The following is a 22,258-nucleotide window of genomic DNA, read 5'->3' on the forward strand; positions in this document are numbered from 1 at the left end:
TCACCAATTTCTAATCCCTGTTTTATCCCCATAAATTTTAACTGATTTCAAGTTGCAAGAAAATAAGATATAGACTACACATGTGGGGGGTTTTTTTTGTGCCTTAAAGCTGGCATCATTCCTTAGAGCAAAATGTTTGATGTAGCAAACTGCATCTTAAGTAATTGTAGTGACTAGTTAAGACATCAAAAGAAGTTTAAATTGTTTATTTCCCTCTGATTAAAAAAAGTGGTTTTAACTCATGCTGCTTGCAACTCTCCAGTTACTGAGGATGAGCAGTACACTCCTAGGAGTCATTTTATCAGCACTGTAATTTTTTGGAAGAATCTTGAAGTACTATCAAGCACACAGAGAGCAAAGCCTCCAGAAGGCAGTTTTGTGCACAGCTGGCATTTGTGCACAGCAAGAGCTGAGTGCAGAAGGTGCCTCTCTCTCTGTACTGCTCTTTAGGAAGACCGTGTGGCACCTTTCCCCCCTACATGTCCCATGATATGGCAGGATCCAAGTACATGATGCAGGTCCATGAGCCCCATGAAGTTTTGCCCCATCCTTCAAAGCCCTTAGAGTGCAAACAGAGGGAAGCCATGTGGGACCAGCGTCTTTTCCCCTGAGGACAGTGAGAAACATGATCTGCACAAGACAACTCCACTCAATGAATCCCCAGTTTGGGACCCTCCTTTCATTCCTCCCTGATTAAAATGGCCCTTTTGATTCTCAAGAGCAGCTGATGGCAGCAAGCACAGCTCTTCTGTGCTTGTTTGAGCTGCCAACTCATAGTTCCAAGATAGGCTGTGGGCAGCACAGGTGGCAGCACAGGGGTAACTCGGGCACAAGGTGCCAACTCCCATGGCTGAGCTTCACATCTCCCCCTGGCCTTCTGCCTTTTTTCAGCTTGAAAACCAGTACCCTGATGCAGAGTACAATCAACTCTCAGAGAGCCCAACATGTTGTTTTTCCTTCATCCAGGAGATGCAAATGCTGTGTTAAGCACTGTGACTGGGAAAACATGCCATGATGCAGTAGTTTGGGGATTTCTAGCATTTCTGAGTAGTGAATGCTGAGATTTTTTTTTTAGAATGGCTGTGTCTGAAAAGCCAAAGTGCGAGATGTTCACAACCCACTTCCCAACAATTACGGCAGGAAAACTGTTCACAGGGGAAGGAGGTTTGGGGCAAAATTGATTGTTATGTTCTACTGTGAATTCACTTGTCACGCATTTACAAAGGGACATTATACACATTGAAATTTCATTTTACAATGAAGATTATGATTCAGATTAGACAAAAGCAAACAGCTGATTAACACAGATATTCCCGTCTTAATCTGTACATACATAACATTACTCTACACTTTTGTGCTTTTTTTTTTTCTTTTAATATGATCTCCTTAGAAGGCATATTATTCCTTAGACAAACTAACACAAGTTCTCAAGTTATCTCAGGATAGTTATTTCAAAAGAAAATGCAATATTTCATAATAAACATTTTTAACAAAGTAATTCATCATATAAACAAATGAATCAGTCAAGACACTAAATAAATATTTGTACTGGTAAATACTAGCATTTTGCTTATATCATGTAGGACCTGATCCTGCAAGCCCTCTGTATACATCTTTATCCCCACTGAATGATTGGTTTCATTGCTTGTTCTAAACTACTATTTTACTTTGAGCTGAGCAAATACTTTATGGCCACAAATTATGTAATTGAAATCAGCACTGGACTACATCCCAGCAGACAATGATTTCCTTATATGTCTTTCTAGGTCATTAGGTTTTTTCTTGTTTATGAAGTCATCACAAATATTTATCAACAGGCAATCAGTTGTTGATATTTACAATCTGAGTTGCATTGGTTAATTGAGATTTTTTAAAATATATCAGGTTCCTTGTTCTTGGCTTTTTTAAGAAAAAAAATGTGACTTTTGCATGCAATTTGAACAGCAATTTCCAAGAATTTTATTATAATTGAAAGGGAATTTTTCTTTGGTCATACCTTTGAGCTAACAATGCTAGGCTAGGAAGGCAAGAGCCTCCAGGAAAATAACAAGCCAAGAGTTCTACTTGAGGAGAGCTGGTACAAACATGAATTACACTCTCTGTTCTCACCTACAACAATTATTACTTTTTCCAGGGCAAGGGAATGGACTTTATTAGAGCACACAATAACCTATGGCCAGTCTTTTAATTCTGAATTTACTCAATCCTTGTCAGGGTTGCCTTTTTGTTTGCATGGTAAGTCCAGAACAGAGAACACAGATAAGAGACATTAACTGACCTACATACCCTCTTCAAGCCTCAGGAAATTATCTGGATATTTTTCCACAGACAGTATTTTCCCACAAACAGATGTGCCAGTGAATTCCAATCACTTAATTGTTTTGGGGTGTTTTGGGGTTTTTTTGGTTGGCTTTTTTTTTTTTTTAAGGAAACACGGAAGCAGTCAGTTAGAGCTAAAAAACTTACGACTTTTTCTTGCCCAGCCTGGTTTGAAATATAGTTTGAAATCAAGGGTACTGAGGTTATTAGATGTACCCACTGTAATAACTTAGTTTAGTTGAATTCTGATGGTTTCCTGAATGTCTCTAAGCTCTTACCACAGCATAACATGAAATGTTCCAAGCATTTGGGAAAAATAACAATTGTAACAAATCACTGCCTGAACTAAAAAGTGGAACATACTTTGAAATTACTCTCCCTAAATATCTATATATAGGGATATACACACAGGCACACACACACACATATATATCCCTATATAAACATTTCTTTAAAATACAGAAATTAGTTTTATTATTTATTCTGTTGGTATTACTTTAAATACTTTACTTCATGAATCCACAATATGGCAACTTCAGGCTGTTTGGAGAGATAAATCTGAACACAGTCTTATAACCTCCACTAATATAAATATATTGGCAAGGAACTTTGACCAGCAATAGTAAATCTTGAAACTTAAATAACTATTCTACAGTTACCTTAATTTTAACAACAAATTGCTACTGAGTACCAATATTCATGAAAAATGTAAAACAAAAAAATAGAGCTTTATCTTCTAACACTGAAGTGCAGCCTTATGAAAGGAATGTAAAAGAAAATTATGTATTACAGACTCATTGTAAAAAGAGAAAGAGCAACTTATACTATGTGTTTCAAAGTAAGAACACTGTATACTTGCACTTTATCATAAATGACCATGTTGAGTCACTGTTTCTTCTTGCCTGTAAATGAAGGATGTTGGCTCAAATAATCTTCAAAGTGTACATAAGGATTTGATTGAATCCTGTTTGTTGTGAAAATAAAGTTCATTTATACTTTGACTGAATAACAGTGAGGAGTTTGTTTTAATAATAAGACATTTAAGGACCTTGGTAGCCAGTACCAGTTGTATTTGCAAGTAGCTCCTCAGCTTTACTCTTTTTTTTCAAAAATAAAGGTATAGTTATAGTTATTCATTTACTTTAAAAATTCTAAAGATGAAGAAAAGTAGCGTTTATACATATAAGTCCTCATATAAATTATAAAACTCAAGTTTATCTTAGAGAGTTCCATCCCCAGAAGAAGCATAAAGCACTTTTGTGGTACTTTCACCAGTAAGTATTTGTATCACATCAAATCTGAGAAATGCAACAAAGATGATACCGAATCCAAAAGCTGAAAGACAACATTCTTCTAATACAGTCTCTTGTGATGAATATGCTCCGTGGGCTTGTATGATTTCCATGACAATACTGAATTTCAAATACAGGAAATATAAAGGAATTCACCTCACCATTTCAGTAGGTATAAGAAACATCAGTGAACAGCAGAGTCAGCCCGTTTGAGGTCAACAGTCTTTGGAAGACTATAAGGAGGGAGTTTAAAACTACAACAGCAAAATCAAATAACAGCAATGAGGTAAACTCCCCTAAAAAGGCCAAATAGGCTGAGTTGTCAGGAGAGAGTCCAATTGTACCTGACACCCAAATGTTTCTGTAGCCAGAGTCCAGCGAGCTGCATGGTAGAGGCAAATGTACTTGCTTTGGACCCTAAGCACATTTTATATTGTTTTGGATCTAAATTGGGGTCACACTGAACAGGATGAAAAATATGGACAACTCCTACTTCCTGACTTCTGAAAGCCTTCAAGCCAGATGTTATCACTTTAGTAAAGAGATCTACATCCTCAAGTCCCCAGCCTTGAATTGAGGTATCAAATCCACCAGCAGTAAGTAGATCACTTTTGTAAATACAGGTAATTCCAAATCCATACTCCCTCCAAAATCCAGTTCTTTTTGTGAAAACAAAACTACTGTCAGCTGGAGGGTTGCCTCCATATATTACTTTTGGATCGTATTGGCTGAAGATGATAGGGTAGTAAACCTGTTCTCCCTGAATAGTGTTATCTCTGCATCGCTGGAGAAAGTCTGATGTGAATACCAGATCAACATCACAGAACAGCAGCAAAGTGTCATTGTCAAAATGAGACGAGGCCATCTCAAGAGCTAAACCTCTAGAAAACTTTCCTGACATTGGAATCAGGGTCATATCTGCCTTGGGATACTTAATGCTGTATTCTTTCATTAGCTCTATGTGTTTGCTAGAGTCTTGGCCTGAATCAGAACTGAAGAGAATTATTGCCAGCTTTACATTCTGTTTGGGAATGAGACAAGTCTTCTCAAAATTATCCATAAATCTTGAGAAAGTATCAAATCTTCCCGTGATAGGGACAAGAATATGTATTTTCTTGTCACTGTGTCCCCTGATGTCTTTGGTGCCTTGGAATGACGAGGAAAAAATCTTTAAAGAATTTGAAAGGAAAGAGAAAGATTGAGTGTCACTGTTGGTATCGTCCAGCAAGCTTTTTACATCCAGCTCCTCTGCTTCTTTGAAGAAAGGTTTGCTAAACAATTGCTGAAGGTAAGCATGACGTCTCACTGGAACTGTAACTTTCCTTCCTTTGTGCCTTTTATACAAAAGGAGTAAATCCAGGATGTACTCTACTCCATGCAGAGGATCTACCCTGCGGTACCCATACTGTATTTCCTTGAAATCAATGAGCCTACCTCTAGATCTGGAGTTCTCATTTATCATTTCCATGACCTGCATCACAGTATCATCCAGTGCAGCCCGCAGGACGCTGCTCAGGCTCTGCCGGGGTGGCTGGTTCTCCACCATTGAGTAAAGAAACTTTCCTGTCAGGAACTCCCACTCAATGACTTCATCCCTTTCACGAGGCTGGAAATTATTGAAAGATGGCACAAATCCCAGCTGCTGATCTTCCTTATTTACTTCAGTGTTACTGAGCTTACTCATCAGGACACTTTCTCGATGGAGCTGGATGGTCCGATGGCGCAGTTCGGAAATTTTGCGACTCAGTATGTAATTGTGCAGCCTATATTGATAGGCAGGTCTTTTGTTCGGATGAAGTGTTATGGCTGTGTGGATCTTGCTGTTGTGAAGATCTTGAATGTAACCCTTGCGGTTGTGTTCATAGTTTTCGTGGAACAATTGCTGCATCTAGAAAGAGAGAGAGAGAGAGGGGTGTAGGGGGAAAGAGACATTAAGTTGAAGTGCTTCTACCCAAATAAAGGACTCACAGTGGTTATTATTACATATTCTTATAGATCATGGTTATATTTAGGCATAGACTTTTAAAGCATTCAGTAGAAAACAGTTACATTGTTTTGGTCTGAGTTTCAGTAGTGTCCAAGTAAGCAAATACTGTCCTATATCTAAAGAGAATGTCAGTTATCTTGGGTTTACCTTCATTTTTTCCAGCTGCAGAACTATGGGAAATGCCTAGGCATAGCTCTGTGGGTAATATTTCTGAGTCCATAGGTGCTATGCATGAACTACTGACTTCACTTCAATCTAAACCCCAATTAGCGCAGATCCTTAATGAAAGGTTAGCAACATTTTTTTAAAGAGCACCCTGTGTTTGTGTCTGTGGAGCACAAAGCTGATTGTACTGTTATATGCAAATAGTTGGTGCTGCTTAACATTAAAAAACTGAATGGCCTTTACAAAACTTTTACTTTTCATGTTGACAGAGAATTCAATAATTGAAATAAAACCATTTGAATATACATTTTGTAAGGCCCACATATAATAGGGTATGTCAATTAAGCAATTGATTGTGATAGTGATTTCCAATTTATTTCTGTAGCAAGAAAAGACATTCTACTTCTGTCAAATTAGTAATTGCGATATAGTGAAGAGATACATTTTGTGGCTGACAGGTATAGGATCCAAAATATCTGGCCTTTATACTTTCTGTGCTGACAACTAAACTATAAGCAAATCATAAAACTCTCTTTGACTCAGTTTCCTCCCTAGAAGACAATTTAGTTCATTATTAATGTGATGAGTATTTATTCTTAAATGGAAAATAATATGGAGTAGTAAACTACCGATATCACAAATACACCTAAAACCTGCTGCTCTTCACTAACACCTAATAACTCTAGAATTATTTCCCATGACTAGCAGATAAAGGAGAAAAGGCTGGGATTTTTTAAATCTGCAAACAGATTGGTCTATAATTAATACCTCAGGAAAATATGCTAATTAGATAGAAAATGTTGTTCAATAATGTGCTTTAAACTTGAGCTATAATCAAATTCTGAGATGGGTATTGAAGTTTGTCTTTTATACACTGAAGAAATCAGGAGAGGTAAGTCCTGACTGCACAGTATATCAGACTCAAAACATTTAGCTCATTTTACTTCAATTCTTTGAAGAACAGAATCTTTGATACTGGAAGTAATATTAAGAATAGGGCAATAAATGTAAAATAACTCCTAACAAAGGTAAGAATCATGAAAGCTATGAAAAGTCATTAGTACGTACAAGACATAAACATTGTCACAGTTATAAAAACAGAACTTTAATACAGAACTCCTGGAGTGCCTCTCCCATCTCATTCAGACCCCAAATGCCTCTGGCTTGAGCAAACATGGCTGCTACTATTACTCAGATTAAAATTTTTGAGGTTAGTCATATAACATATAGAAAAGCAACAGATACGTTCTGAGAAATACCTCAAGCTATGTTAAATTTGCCTCTAATAAAACAGGTACCTCTGTTATATTAAAGTGAAAATTAATGTGAAAGAAACATACAAAGTCACAACATGACTCACAGACCCCTTATTCACAGAACCTACCTAAATCTCTCTGAGAACATTTGTTCTGTCTTGAAGTGTGGGTGTTTTGTTTGCTACATGAGATAAGATGAACCAGGGACATGAGGGTTTAGCTGATTTCCTTGTAATCACACAGGAATCAACATCATCAGGCCTGTTAGTGTTTTAATTAGCAGTGCTGAAAAAAACTGAAATATGGCTTTCTTGAGGATTAGAGATGGTTGCTGGCAGGACAGGTGGATTAGAGATTGAGAGGGAAAACAGTGTTTAGGAAAGTGCCGGGTGATGGCATTTGCTCTTTTGAAAAGCTATTTTCTTTTCTTGCTGTACAATTTACATTTTGAATAATGAGAAAAGAACAGCTGATCTGGCTAAATTTCCAGCTCTCCCTTCCTGGTCTGTTTTACTTAAAATTGAATGGTGTGAACTCTGCAAGGTGACTATGCTTTTGCATTGTCCACTTTTTCTGCAAAAAGCTGAAGGCATGATTTTTACATCTAGAATTGCATAGTAAAATGCCCTTAAAGGAAAACAAAGAAAATGTGCAACGTTGAAAACAAAAGAAAGAAGGGGAGGTGGTTTACATGACTTTCTTTTCTAAGTTGTCTAATGAAGAATGCTATTTGAGTATAAATTAAACAACCATTAATTTACCCATTTACAACCATTAACACCTTTACACATTACATTTAAAGTACATGATTTCTCACAGTTAAGCATATGAAAGTTTTATGTAAAGTAGTAAAATGCATTTTATCCAAAAGATTTCCAACAAATGACATATTGCTGCAAAGCTAAATGCTGTCCTCCAACTGTGCAAATTCTTCTGTTACCCTTGACTTATTACAAAATCAGCTTTACAGAAGACTAATTAGCAGCACTTATTTAACAGTAATATTCTGTTGACATAAATACTGCATTTTTCGCACATTCCAATTTCAGATTCCTGGGTTTATTTGATATGCTCCACTGAAACCATGGAGAGAAGATATACTCCATTATAATAATGATTTCGCTTTTGATAATCAACAACAGATTAAAAGTACCAATTCAAAACAATTAAATCAACTCAGTAATGCAGTACTATCACATATGTGGAAAAACTACTAATCCACTTTCAGTTGTGTTACTGATAACTTTTAATAGCTCCTGATTTGGAGAAAACAGAACAAACATAAAACTGAAAGCATCAACACACTTCCTGAAGATACCCTGTTTTAATCTTGGTGCAGAAATTTGTTCTTAATGTTGCAAGAAAAAATGTCGTTTTACAATTCAATTTACTAACATCTTAATGAAAGCAATTCAATTTGATTCTTATTTTGCTTTGAAATTTCTAAGCAAGATGGTGAAGCCCAGAAGGCAAAAGGAAGGATGATTAAATTTCCTGGAAAATAAATTTGTGTGTGCATCTGAATTAAAAAATGCAGCCATAAATTATCTGGCAAAGGAGGTGGGTTTAGAAGTGGCAAGATTTATTGACTATAAATTAAAATTATTCAGCATGGTAAGAGTAAACCTTCTTGCAAAAGTTTTCATGATAGTGAATGGCAAGGTAATAAAATGCCAGATTAAATTCTGCGTAGACAAATGCAAAGTACATATGAAGAACAGAATCCTAACTCTACCTGAAGAATGTCAGACTGTGCAAACTGTTAGGACTCTGGGAAGAAAACCCAGTCTACACAGTATGCAGTTCTGTGTAGGTATCACACAGAGGTTCAGCAATGATGAAAGGAAAAGGAAATAACATGAGGACAAGTCTAGAGTGAACCAGAAGCTTCATTACATGGTTGTGTCCATAGCACAGCATCTTGAAGACTGTGGCCAGGCACCTTGTCAGTATCGTGCCATCTGAAACTGATAACACAGAATTATAGAATGTCAAAGGTTGGTAGGGACCTTAAATATCATCTAGTTCCAACACCTCTGCCATGGGCAGAGATATCTTCCACTAGACCAGGTTGCTCAAAGTATTATCCAACCCTGCCTTTAACGGTGTCAGTGTTGGGATATCCACAACCTCCTTTGAACAACCTGTTCCAATATCTCACAACCCTCACAGGAAAGAATTTCTTCCTAACCTGTAGCCTAAGTTTTTCCTCTTTCAGTTTGTACCCATTACTCCTTGTTCTATTAGTACAACCCCTGAAGAGTTGTTCTCTGGCTTCGCTGTAGGCTTCCAGATGGCAGAAGGCTGCTATGAGGTCTCCACGCAACTTTCTCTTCCATAGAGTGAGCAGCCCCAACTTTCTCAGCCTTTGTACCTCTTATCAACCCTGTGTCCTCCTCTGCACTTGCTCCAACAGTCCCATGTCCTTCCCATGTTGGGGGCTCAGAACTGGCACTCCAGGTGAGGTGTCATCAAAGCAGAGCAGAGGGGCAGAATCCCCTCCCTCTTCTGCTGCCCACGTCACTTTGGATGCAGCCTAAGATCCCGCCGGCTTTCTGGGCTGGAAGTGCTCATGGCCAGGTCATGTTGAGTTTGTCATCAACCGTCATGTGAGTACAAAGGTACTAACCAAGGTACACCGAACCTTGGCACAAAGGTACACCCCATGATTACACATCTGGATCATTAAATAAGCAGGTAACTAGGGCAAAAGAGAGAAATCCAAAGAGGGCCAACCCTGAGATCAATGGAGTCAGTGAGCACCATAAGAAAAATTTATAGGAATGGTACCACCTCTTCTAACATAAAGAACTATGACACTTACAAGGATGCATTCAAGATCTGGAAACAGAAAAGGAAATAATTACATGGCTCAAGCACAGCTGCTAACAGTAAAATTTTGGATCACTTTAATGAGCAAAGCAACAGCTTAGTGGGAAACTCCAATCATTGCTATCTAGAACTCCTGGAGCCCCAGCTGAAGATATATCACAATACTTCCTTATTGTCCTGTACCCCTGCCTGAGTGTCTTCTACCAATTACCCCAGAGAGAGATATTTTGCCAAATGAACATTTAGTTTGACATGATACAACCAATTTATGTTCACTGAAAGCAGTGAATGGGAGAATTTGTCTTCAATTCAATATAATACCTGGAGGCCCAACATTTTATCTTTTCACATTGCATGACTTTGGGACTTTTCTGAATAGTTTGCTGTCTTCTGAATGGCTCTTACAGCACAACTAATGCAAGAGTTGGCACGGACTTCTGATTGCCTTTTTCCATGCCAGCTGAAACTAGAAGTTGGCAAGAAATACTAATGATCTAATCATGCTCTGAGGAACTCTGAACTGCAAGCAGGAATTTAAAAAATTATAAGAAAGAAATCAGAATTATTGTGGCAGAAAAATACAATAGCTAATACACAAGCACAAAGTAATTTGCATTGCAATCTCTGAAATCATTGTAATTGCTGTGATTTAGTGATGTAATAAAAAAGGAAGGTTCTTACTGCATATACACAAAAGCCCAAACCTACCAACTTTATTATTGGAAGATTATCACATATGAAAAGAGTAAATGCAAATGGTGCTTTTTAAATTAACATGATTTTTCTTTGAGCATTAAAAACATTTAACACAGAAGACATTAAATTTAATCCTCCATTCACTCAAGATGTTCTTAAATCCACGTGAGTGCTAAACTGGACTTTTAATAAATGTAGAAATAAGATGAACAGGAATTATACTGGTCTTTCTTCCCTCTGCTCTTTAGAGTTTAGCTCTGCTAAAGATGATTTATTCACTGCTGTGAGTGAATTCAAGGGACATATCATCCATATGAAGTACATATGTAGATCTACCATGTTTGAGAGGACACTGTTTTGCTGAACAGTGGGAAGTTGAGTGCTTAAAAAAAATTCAGATGACTATAGGCACATTAGGATGGTCTCAATAACATGTACTATAATAAAATGCAACACTATGCCACAGGTAATCTAAATTTCTGGACAAGAAGACAGATCTGAGCAGGTTAGTTTTGATGTTCTGAGAAATACTATAAGCCTGGATAAGATAAGGATTAAGACTGCAATTATGAAATGCATATGAACTAGATAACAGAGAAGCAATAACAAGCTATGTACAAGTGAGGAATTATCAGTTTGGAGGGAAGTTATTACAGAAGCTTCTAAGAATTGCTATAGTTCCCAGTGACACTGGCACAAAATAATAAGACACTGCTCCTGACACACACTCGAGGACATTGTGACCAAATGGGAAGAGAAGACAACTTGTAAGAGCCAGAGAACTTGAAAATTACAAAGTTGTGGAAATTAAGTCATTATAATAAAACAACACATATAATGCTGTACCCATGGCTGTAAGAGGTAGGTGATGACTAAATATCTTGGGAAAATGGACTTTTTAAACTAGAAATAATTGACATACAAAGAAAACATGAGAATATTATCAGACAGTAAGGTGACATGAAAAGATTATGAAAATTCAGTGTGAATCCTCTGCAGAAAAGGGACACAAATTTAGTGTTGCATTAGTCAGAATATTTCAGAAAGACACAATAAACAATTTCACACAATTCTGACTTGCATTTTTATCAATGCATTGGACAAATCAATGCAAAAGAAACTTGTCAGGACTTTTCTAATTTAGCTTGTAAATAGACAAGTTAAACAGCACTGGTATACAAGGACAGCAGCATGCATGGAAAGAAACAGAAAAATGTCTTAAATTACCCTGGGCATTATCTAAGTGAACCAGTTGTGGGAAAGGCTGCATTTTAATAGGCAGCAGATTTAACGAAGGAAGTCTTTCAGCCTTCTCAGGTTTGGACTGCCTGTGTCACTAGCCCCCCTTCTTTAGAACAAACCAGCCTTTAGAAGAGAAGTAGCAGGGTAATGTGGAAGGGATGACAGGTTAAGAAGCTGGTAATAACAGTTCCTGTTACAATGAACAGCCCCCTGCACACTGCCAATTTTCCCATTAGGATGTGAAATGGAAATGGCTGACTCAGCAGTTTTGATGATGCCAAAGATCTGACTCATTTCCTGTTCTGGATGAGTGATCTCGGAGAAGGTATAACTAATTTTCCTATCATAGCTTAAGCTTAATGTATCTCAGTGATGTTCAGACTTGTGCTTGCTCCTACATACTCAGTCACTGAGAGAGCTCAGCAGAGAAAAGCAGATTCTGTTATCAGGGTGTTTCACAGACACCAAAAAATGCACTGGGACCAGCTACATGTTTACACCATAACTTTTGGGAGGTGAACATGCCCTCCATGGCGTTAAACCAATACCCCTGCAGTCCAGCAGTTAGAGCCATCTGCAGTTTGGCCATTGTTTGCCTCATTACAGAAGATGGTTTACCACAGTAGCATTGCCATTATCACATCCAGGTGACATCCCTCAGCATGTATGTACTTCATGTCCTTATGAACACCTTGGCGGGGCATATGTGCTTCCTTAGGTAACAGCTTGATGCTAAAAACTTTTCCAAATGCTGTAATTGTTCTCTGGCTTCCACACATCAAGCAAAGGAGCAACCCACCCTTCCTGAACCCAAATCTCCGATGACCTCAGGGCCATATTCCAAACAGGATCTTGCCAAGGTTCCTGCCCTCAATAAAAGATGCTTCAGCTCTGTTACAACCAAATACTCTTCCCGGGCATGTCCCATACAGTATGAGAATTTATTAATAAGTGGAATTTCACAAATTTAGTTAATCAATGATTAATTCTTTCAGCATTTGTATCAAGCCACTAAAATATTCCATTGTTAAAAATAACACACATTACATTATTGTCTACTAGTTAGCTATAACCTGCCTCAAGTACAATTTATAAGAAACCCTAGCTTTTTATGTACATGCTTTATTATTTACAGAATTCATACTATATATTAAAAGCATTGTAAAATTTGACCACAAAAGTAATACATAATCTTTTACACCAACACATCTTCAGTGCAAGACACTAAACCTTCCTGAAGGCTCATAAATAGCAATGCACCAGAGCATTCATTTACCAATATTTTTTCCTACATTATTCTTTTGAACATATGTAATGTACATATTCTAATGTACATATGTACATTAAATACATATTTCTTCCTTAATACTTTTTTTAATACAGAGTTGAGAAAAATGCTTAATCATTAAGGATCAAAAGAAGAAGGAAGTTATTTTGCCAACCCCTTACCCTGAAGTATAGTCCTGAAGGCAGTTTACCATGACTATTTAACCATAAGACTACAAAACAAATTTTTGTGTTAGCAAAATAAAAATTATTAAAGTCTTAGTGTGCCAATGGAATAATTTATTAATTTAAGTGAAAATTACAATTAACTCTATTACATAACACATGTATGCAAAGTGTGTAAGTACTTTTATTTCATAGTCTGTCCCTTTCTCACTATGTGACACATTTGACCATATAGAGGCAGAAATATTAAATCTGTCAAATATTAGTCTTCAATGTGCACAACAGAAAAATATGGAAAAAGTCTTTAAGGTTATATATTTAGACAGAAATATCAAGTTCTACCCTCTGTGTTAAGGAAAAAAAAGATGAAAAAGTTATTTGATGACTAACCATAATTTCTGAATTGCTTATGTGTTGTGACCTAAAGTAGTATATTTGTTTAATGATAAACTTTTCTAAAATATGTTATCATGCATTTGTGTATCTGACCAAAGATTTGAATACCGTAATTATGAGCATGAGCACTGTATGCATGAGCACCACAAATACTGATTCCACATACACAAATTCTATAGAAATTGGAAATTTTGCTTTTTTTTTGGGTACTTTGTGAGTAGTGTCACAGTTGAACTAGCAACTCACCCCACTTAACAGGATTACCCCAGAGGGACTTTTTACTGAGAAATTTCCCTTTTGTTACACCAACAAAGATCATATGCTTTTCACTCCCACTCAGTAGTCCTCGTATGTTTACATTCCCTCCTACAAAAAAATCCACACTTCTAAAGAAAACATCCAAATACTGACAGCTAGTGTGGTGAACACTTTTTAGCATGGATATACTCAGCACTCCTCAGAGCATTACAGAAGAGAGTAGTTTGGTGTCATGGTTTGACACTGGCACGATGCCAGTGCCCCCCATGAAAATGCAATTCTCAACTGAATGCTGTGAAATGTGATCGAGAACAGAGTAAAGCAGGCCCAAGCCTAATAACAAGAAAAAAAATTTATTAAACTACTACCACTATGCTACTATAAAAAAGGGAAAAAAAAAAAAAGAAACACACACAATTCAGAATGAAACCTTCCAAAGCATTCCTCCTCCCACCACCCAACTCCAACAAACCACAGTGAGACACAATCTGGACCCCAATCAGGTTTCCACCCTCCAGATAATCAACACCCAGTCCATCTGCAGGGAGAGAGGAGTCTCTCTCCTGTGCCACAGACCCCCTAAGAAACACAGCTGCCACATCCTGTGCTTTCATGTCACCACATGGCACCGCCCGGAGAAAAAAGATTGCCAGTGGTGACCCTCTCCTTTCCATGCACAGTGCTCTCACCACCAATGCATGGATGGACAGACTGCTTTTAAGATTTTTCCTTTCAAGGATGCCCTGCCAAGAGGGGAAAAGACAACAGTTCAGTTTTTCATTTTTGGGACCAACAGTCCCCCCCATTTTCCCCTGGGGCCGAGGGTCCAAGAACAGAGATCTTCTTCTCTTCTTCTTCTGAAAAGACAAGGGGCACCACCACAAAGTTCCCTAACTTTTCTCTGTTCGCTCCACTTCTGTCTTTTCCCAGCTGAAGCATGGTCTCTTTGGCTCACCGGCATCCTATTAAAATACAGTCTCTCTTAGAGGAGAAGATCAGTTCAGTCTGTAGCTACTAAGAAGAAGTCCAGCCAAAAGCCACTCCATCATCTCCTCCCACCTAGAATTTCTCCTTCCAACATCCCAGGTCCCAGGCCGTCTCTCTTTATCTTTTTTTCAAACTAAAGAAGAGAAAAATTTCACAAAGCTTTAATTTTTCAGGAAAGGTTAAAAGTCCTGACTCCCAGAGATGGCTCGCTGCCCAGTCTCCAGCTCCCACAGCCCGGCTGGGCACCTTATGCCCCCCCCGCTCTTCTCCTTCCCCGCGGTGAACTGCTGGCAAAACTGCCGCCGTCTCTTTTTCTCTCTTGGGAGAGAGAGAGACTCTGGGGGGAAATGGAAACATCCCAGATTTCTCCACCCTTCCATCTGCAGGGGGCCAGCCCGGTTCCAGCCCCTCCACCCTTGGGCCTACCTCCGAAGGCCACATGGCTTCTCCCCTCCACCACCCAGCTCGTGGCCGGGCAGGGGAGAGTCCTGCACTGACCGCTGACCGGAACCCAAGAGAACGAGTTCCCCTGGGAATTCTGCTTTTAACCCCTCTGTGTTCTCAGAGGTGTGTCTACCTTCAATTGGTCAATGTCCAAATTGACCTCTTCCTTCTGGAAAAATTCTTTTTCCATGTCAAACTACGACATTTGGTTTACGATAGTATGAAGATGCCTGGGACTGTATTTCATTCACACTTGGCTAGAGCCATTCCTAAAAAAAAACAAAAACAAAACCAGTGGTAATGTACCCTTTCTGCTTTTCAGTTGTTGAGACCAATCTCCTTGTACACATTTGAAAAACTTTGTCCATCCAGACCCATTTCACACTAACCAAGTGAAGCTGAAGCCACAGAACTAACACCCTGTGATGGCCTGAGGCTGTGCTGCCTGCTTCATGTGATGACTTCGCTCCTATCATACCAGCTGACACCAGTTCAGATGCTCAGACACCATCTGCACTCCTGTCACATCGCCTGACATGGGAAAGTAACCTGATCAGAAACCTGCCATGTTTAATGCAGGAAACCTATTCCGCTGAATGAAGAACTGGGGAGATTTTCTTCTGCAGTGCAAGATCACAAATTTAATGTTTCTAGAGCCTTTATGCTTCAAGTACTCTGAGTGTGTAATCTTAAAAGACTGGAATAGGACAGCTTCATACAGCAAGAGAAACCAGCCCTCTGCATGCCCCTGCCCCAGAAACAACACTAGCTATAAAAAAAGTATGAGGCTCCTGTCTCATATACTGCAGTGATATTTTACAAGTTATAATTCTTCCTACCGGGAAATGAGCATCCTGAAAACTACAATAGTCTGACACAAAGGCTTCCCTGGTATTTATGACTTGCCTTAGAAAAATCAATCTTCCTGAAAAATCTGCATGCCTGTGCCTTACTAAACCTGTTACCCACTACAGAAAATGTACATCTTACTCTGCTCATCAGGAGCTTAGAAGGACTTTCTAAACTGAGTCCTAAGTATCCTTACTTTTGAAGTAACTCATCAATTCAAATGTTGAAGAAAAATTCAAGAAAAAGCCATTTTAAATTCTAATTCTTCTCAAAAAAACCCTATTAAAAAAGTAAGGCTTCAGGGCTTAGAGATCTAAGTGCTGAGTTAAACTGCAGTATTTCTCTGCTTCATAAGCTGGTCACATTTCTCACTAAATGAAAAATTCTAAGTGAAAACAATCATTTGAGTTTACTATTCATGGTGTATTTATCATTATAGTCTACAAAAGGGAAATGCTGTGACCTACTATCTATCAGTGAAGTTGATTATTGGGACACAAAAGGTTTTTCCTATTGTTTTAGGAGTCTAATAGTACTGCTGTTTCAGACTAAAATTTGAGGCTAAAATGAAAGTAATAAATATTCTTCTCAAGCTGTTTTTATTGCTTTTTACTCTCAGTTTTACCTAAGTTTCCACAAAATCCATTTTGATACAAGACAGCAAAACCAAACAGCCTTATCCTTCCAAAATTCCAGTTAGTTGGAAACAGAACTTCACTCTCAGTAAATGCGAAATCTTGAAGTAGAGGATTTATCTATGCAAGCCATTACCAAAAAAGCTCTCCCTTCAAGTTTATATCTCAATTATTTATAAAGAGCTACTTAATATAAACTACTTTTTCACAATGATAGGCATTCTATTACATCTGTCTGCCACCCTCTAACACCTCTGTTTGCAGAAACATGAGGTTTTGGAGCTTATTTAATAATGTTAATCTAGTGCAACCTGATGGAACCTTGATTTCCAGTCTTATAACAGATCCTGGTTGAAGACCAAGGGGCTGGACCAGATGATCTCTGTGACCTGTTAAACTTCTATTACTTCACAGCCTTACTACATATTAATTAGTAAACTTATATTACACAACATAATTTGAGGAGGAACAGAGTGGTAGCAATGCCTACTGTACAATCAATATTAGAGAATCTGCATCTGACCTCCTTCAAAAGTTTTTCAGTAAAATATAAACTCTGGGAGACTGGAAACACTGACAATTCAGCATAATTTTTAATTTGTACAATATGATCTATATTATACAGCATGTGTGCAGGGGCAAACACATAGCATGATTCAAAATTATTTTGAGTATAAAGAGCCTTAAAGAGTTGCTACTTTCTCTGTTCATTTATCATTTTTTACAGTTATTTTACAGTTAAGTTTTTCACTTACATCTTTTCTTGGAAGTGTCTTACTCTTCTGCAGATTTGTGGAAAGTACACAGTATAGTAAAAAAATAATAATTCTCCTGTGTTATTTGATAACCCTTAGCATATCCTTTTTTTTCCCCCCACATGTTCTATATATACCCAAAATTATGCACTGGGAGTCCTACAAGATGAGTACAACATACCTGAAAAAGAAACACATGGTCTCAACAACTACATTATACGCATCCAGTTAAACAAAATTACACCAATTTCTTTAGCTGAACATTAATGCAATTAAAAAAGCTGGCTGATTTTTTAGTATCACACAGATAATGCCATAAACAGTACAGTATCACATCTTGTGGAGAATACAGTACTCTTTTTAGCTAACGAGTCTGGATGCACATCTACCAGACAAATTATAAACAAGAATAGTAAATGCTTATTTCTTTGGCAAAGTAGAGCTGTTAAAATACTGCATGAGGAGAAACATCAGTTTGCTTGCTAACATTGTCTGAAAAGCCCATTGTCCTGGTTTAGGACAAATCTGGGAGAAAACCTCCAAAAGGTCCCCCCCTTTTGTGCCAGAAAATGAATACTGATGGCTCTTACCACCACTACAACATAAGTCTTACCTACACCCAACTCCTCCCACTGGGAAATTATGCCATATCAGGAATATTCCCATAGCCAAAATAGGGGGGTTTAGCTACAGGGGACCATAATAAAAAAGCACAAAGTTAATGAAAAAGGCTAATTTTCTAAAACTAAACTGAAGATCAGCCCAAAAGTAGCCAAAGACTCCCAGCCAGAGCAGCAGTGATACCAGGTGAAAATGCCAGGAGACTGAAGTTTGCCATCCCCTGCAGACTGGAACCAAAGAGGAAGGAGTCTGATGAGTTTCTCAATACCGAGTTTGTTCAGATCTCTCATCTGAACAGATCTGTAGAGCAGAAATAACAGAAACTGTGATTGTTATGATATTTCTGGAGATATTTTCCTCTCAGAATAGGCAGATCTGAAAGTAAATGTTTTCATGCCTGAAAAAATTGTAACTCCTAATGGTAAGTCATATTACTAATAGAAATTACTGCAAGCACTGAAATGAGGAAAACTTTTTAAAAGAAGTGAAATAAAAATGAGACTGGTTGGGGAAAAAAAATCCTGTAACTCCCTATATATTGCAACACAATCCATAATTATGCATGCAAAATTTTATTTCTTTTGAGGCACAGGCATGCAGCTTATTTTCCTTGCTACTGTTTACCAGCTAAATTTTTTTTTTTCTTTTAATCTCAAGAAGTTATCATTCCATTGCAAATGCACTTCAGAAAACTGCTTGGTCTACCCTTCAAAGAAGCTTTTGAATCCTTTAATTATTCAAAGAAAAATTCAATAAATGCTTGTATAGCCAATTGACTACAGATTTATATTCCAGCACTATCAGATAATGCTGAAATAATGCATAAAAAATGGCACCCATAACATCCATTAAATAATACCGTGAATTGTGTTTAAGTACTTCATCAATCAAACCATTTAACTGTCTGCATACATTGCACATTTTGTTTACATTAATGTGTAAAAATCTACAACAAAAACAGTGAAGGAAAACACCTGGCCTTGGATGACTTTGTTTATTCATAACTAGGAATATTTCACTATTAGTTTATGTATTTTAATTCCTTAGTCCATTGGCCTTACTTGGATAGATTTTTCCACACAAAATAAAGGATAAGCATTATCAAGTGATATACATAACAGGAAAACACTGAAACTTAGCACAGGAATGATACTTGATTATGGTTTCTTAGGGAGAAAATGAATTCAATTTGCAGCATTCTTTTTAAATTATATGCATCCAGGCAACATCAGATAAAAGCTCAGTGCCACCTTTTAGCAGTGCTGGTCTAAGGATGCAGCAAAGAATATGAGACAGAATAAATATGTTTCTAAAACTATCTAGCAAAATGGACATATAAACATGCTCATCGGGGAAGCAAAGTTTTGAAGACCTAAAGCTACCTGGAAGCCTTTTGGATATCTTAAATAGCTGAATAATCTCCTTGCTTTAAGCTCAGACCAAGTTGTTTCACTTCCTGTTTTCTGGTAATAAATCCAACATACTGACAAAATCTGAGGTATCAAAAGAGATAAAAGGTAATGGAAATTGGCAGACACAAAAGAGAAAAAGATCAGAACTAGTGCTTCTAGTGCCTATCTAGGACTTACAAGGAAGAATTTATTAAGATGAAAACAGGCAATCTCATAAGATCAACACTTGTAGCAGAGCACCAACTTTTTGTTTAGAACTCTAAGAGCCTTGAAGCTATTTGATTTGCTTTGAAGTCTGCATATTTGTTCAAACTCTCATCAAAATCTGGCTTTTTATAAAAGCTGTTGGGTAGATTAGGTGTTAAGATATGGATGTGCTAAGGCGCAGAATTCCTGAAAGACAGCATCCAAGTGGGAAAAACAACTAATATACTATCATGTTAGCTAGGATAGACAGACAAATAGGGTAACAAGGCTGGTGAAGGATGTGCCTTGAACACAAGTCTTGTGAGGAGTAGCTGAGGGAGTTGAGGGTGTTTATCCTGGAGAAAATGAGGCTCAGGGGTGACCATATCACTCTACAACTCTCTGAAAGGAGGCTGTAGACAGGTGGGAGTCAGCCTCTTCTCCCAGGCAACTAGCAATAGGACAAGAGGACACAGCCTTAATCTGCGCCAGGGGAAGCTTAGGCTGGTCATCAGGAGGAAGATCTTCACAAAAGAGTAATTAGCTTGAAACGGGCTGCCCAGGAAAGTGGTGGAGTCACTATGGAGGTGACATAAAAAGGTGTAAAGAAAGACTGGATGTGGCACTGGGTGTCGTGGTCTGGTTGACAAGGTGTTAGGTCACAAGTTGGACTTGATGAGTTCAAAGATCTTTTCCAACCTGATTGGTTCTGTGTGATTCTCTGAAATAGATTACACAAGCACTGAAGTGTGTTTAAACACTCAGCCATGACTTTATATTTATATTTATATTTATATTTATATTTATATTTATATTTATATTTATATTTATATTTATATTTATATTTGTATTTATATTTATATTTATATTTATATTTATATTTATATTTATATTTATATTTATATTTATATTTATGTTGAAGTGGTCTGGGAGACTTAGAGCTATGGCAAGGGGCTGCCCACAGCAGGAAATACTGATAAGTGGTAATCTTGGATCAGTGAGAAATGGTCCTTTCTGGGTGCCATACATTTTTACCTACAGGAGGCAAGAGGGAATTATTGCAAGGGAGCTTTAAAGGCCATCTAGTCAAACCCCCATTGCAGTGACCAGGGATGTCTTCAAGTAGAAAGGTTGCACAGAACTTCATCCACACAGTCACTGAATATTCACAGGGATGGAGAATCTCCCCACACCCTGGGCAATCTATTGCAGTGTTCCCTCACCCTCATTATAAAAATTTCTTTCTTATATCCAATCTAAATTGATTAACCTTCAGTTTCAAAGCCATTCCCTCTTCCACTCCATGCCCTGGTAAAAAGTACTTCTCCAGCTTTCTTGTAGGCTCCCTTCAGGCACTCGGAGGCTGCTTCACAGTCTCCCCAGAGCCTTTTCTTCTCCAGGATGAACAAGCCTAAATTTCTCAGTCTCATTAGGAGACATGCTCCATCACTCTGGATCATGTTCTTGACTCTCCCCTGGACTTGATCCAAAAGGTACATGCTGTCTTTTTGGGAACTCCAGAGCTGATGCAGGGTTCCAGGTGGGCTCTCACCAGAGCAGAGCAGAGGGGCAGAATCCCCTCCTTCCCCTGCTGCCCACGCTGCTTTGGATGCAGCCCAGGACATGTTTGGCTTTCTAGGCTGGCAGTGCCCATGGCCGGGTCATGTCCAGCCTCTCACCCACAGCACCCCCAAGTCCTCCCCAGGGCTGCTCTCCATCTGCTCATGCCACAGCCTGGGTTGGTACCAGGGTTTGCCCCAACCGAGTTGCAGCACTGCAACTGGGTTGCAGGCCGTTTTAATTTGGCCTTGTTAAAACTCATGAGATTCCCAGGGAGCCGCCTTGAGCTTGTCCAGGACCCTCTGGATGGAATCCCATCCTTGGGTGTGTCACCACACCACTGAGCTTGGTGTCATCTGCAGATTTGATGAGAGTTCACTTGATCCTGATGTCAGTGTCACTGATGAAGACATTAAATAGCACAGGCCCCAACACCAACAGCTGAAGGACACTGCTTGTCACTGATGTTCCTCCATCGGGACCCTGAGCTGTTGACCACCACTCTTCGGATGTCACCTCTCAATTCCTTACCCATTGATCAGTCTACCCATCTAATCCATCTCTCTCCAGTTTAGAGACAGCATCTGACTGCCATGACTTTTCAAAAATTGTGGAGAGTAGCTTGGCAGCTGTATCAGCCAATTCCCTCTATGTTCTCCTCTCTGCTCACTCATACAGTGGTGAGGCTTTGTATTCCTGCTATGCACAGCTGTTGCCTGCCTGGGTGGATCCTATCCATCCCAGACAGAAGCAGATGACTGAGTCGGGTACTGGAAGCAAAACCTCTAAAATAACTGGAACTAAGCATTGCCTCCAGGGTTTTTTTTAGGGCTAGGAATATTAACTTTATGGAGGAAACATACAGTAACAATAAAACGTGAATAATTTATAAAGATAATTAACATAAATCAGAC

General features: G+C 38.3%; 1 protein-coding gene across 1 annotated transcript in view; it reads right to left on the minus strand.

Annotated features, from left to right (window-relative positions):
- Positions 1–201: 201 nt before the first annotated feature.
- The window catches only part of CHSY3 (chondroitin sulfate synthase 3), a 146,968-nt gene continuing 124,911 nt past the window's right edge, over positions 202–22,258 (minus strand). Inside the window, exon 3 of the mRNA XM_002188714.6 lies at positions 202–5,499. Within this exon, the coding sequence (XP_002188750.6) occupies positions 3,934–5,499 (1,566 nt within the window). The 3' untranslated portion in view covers positions 202–3,933. The remainder of the gene's footprint in view (positions 5,500–22,258) is intronic.

Source organism: Taeniopygia guttata, chromosome Z, assembly GCF_048771995.1.
Source record: "Taeniopygia guttata chromosome Z, bTaeGut7.mat, whole genome shotgun sequence".
Lineage (NCBI taxonomy): Eukaryota > Metazoa > Chordata > Aves > Passeriformes > Estrildidae > Taeniopygia > Taeniopygia guttata.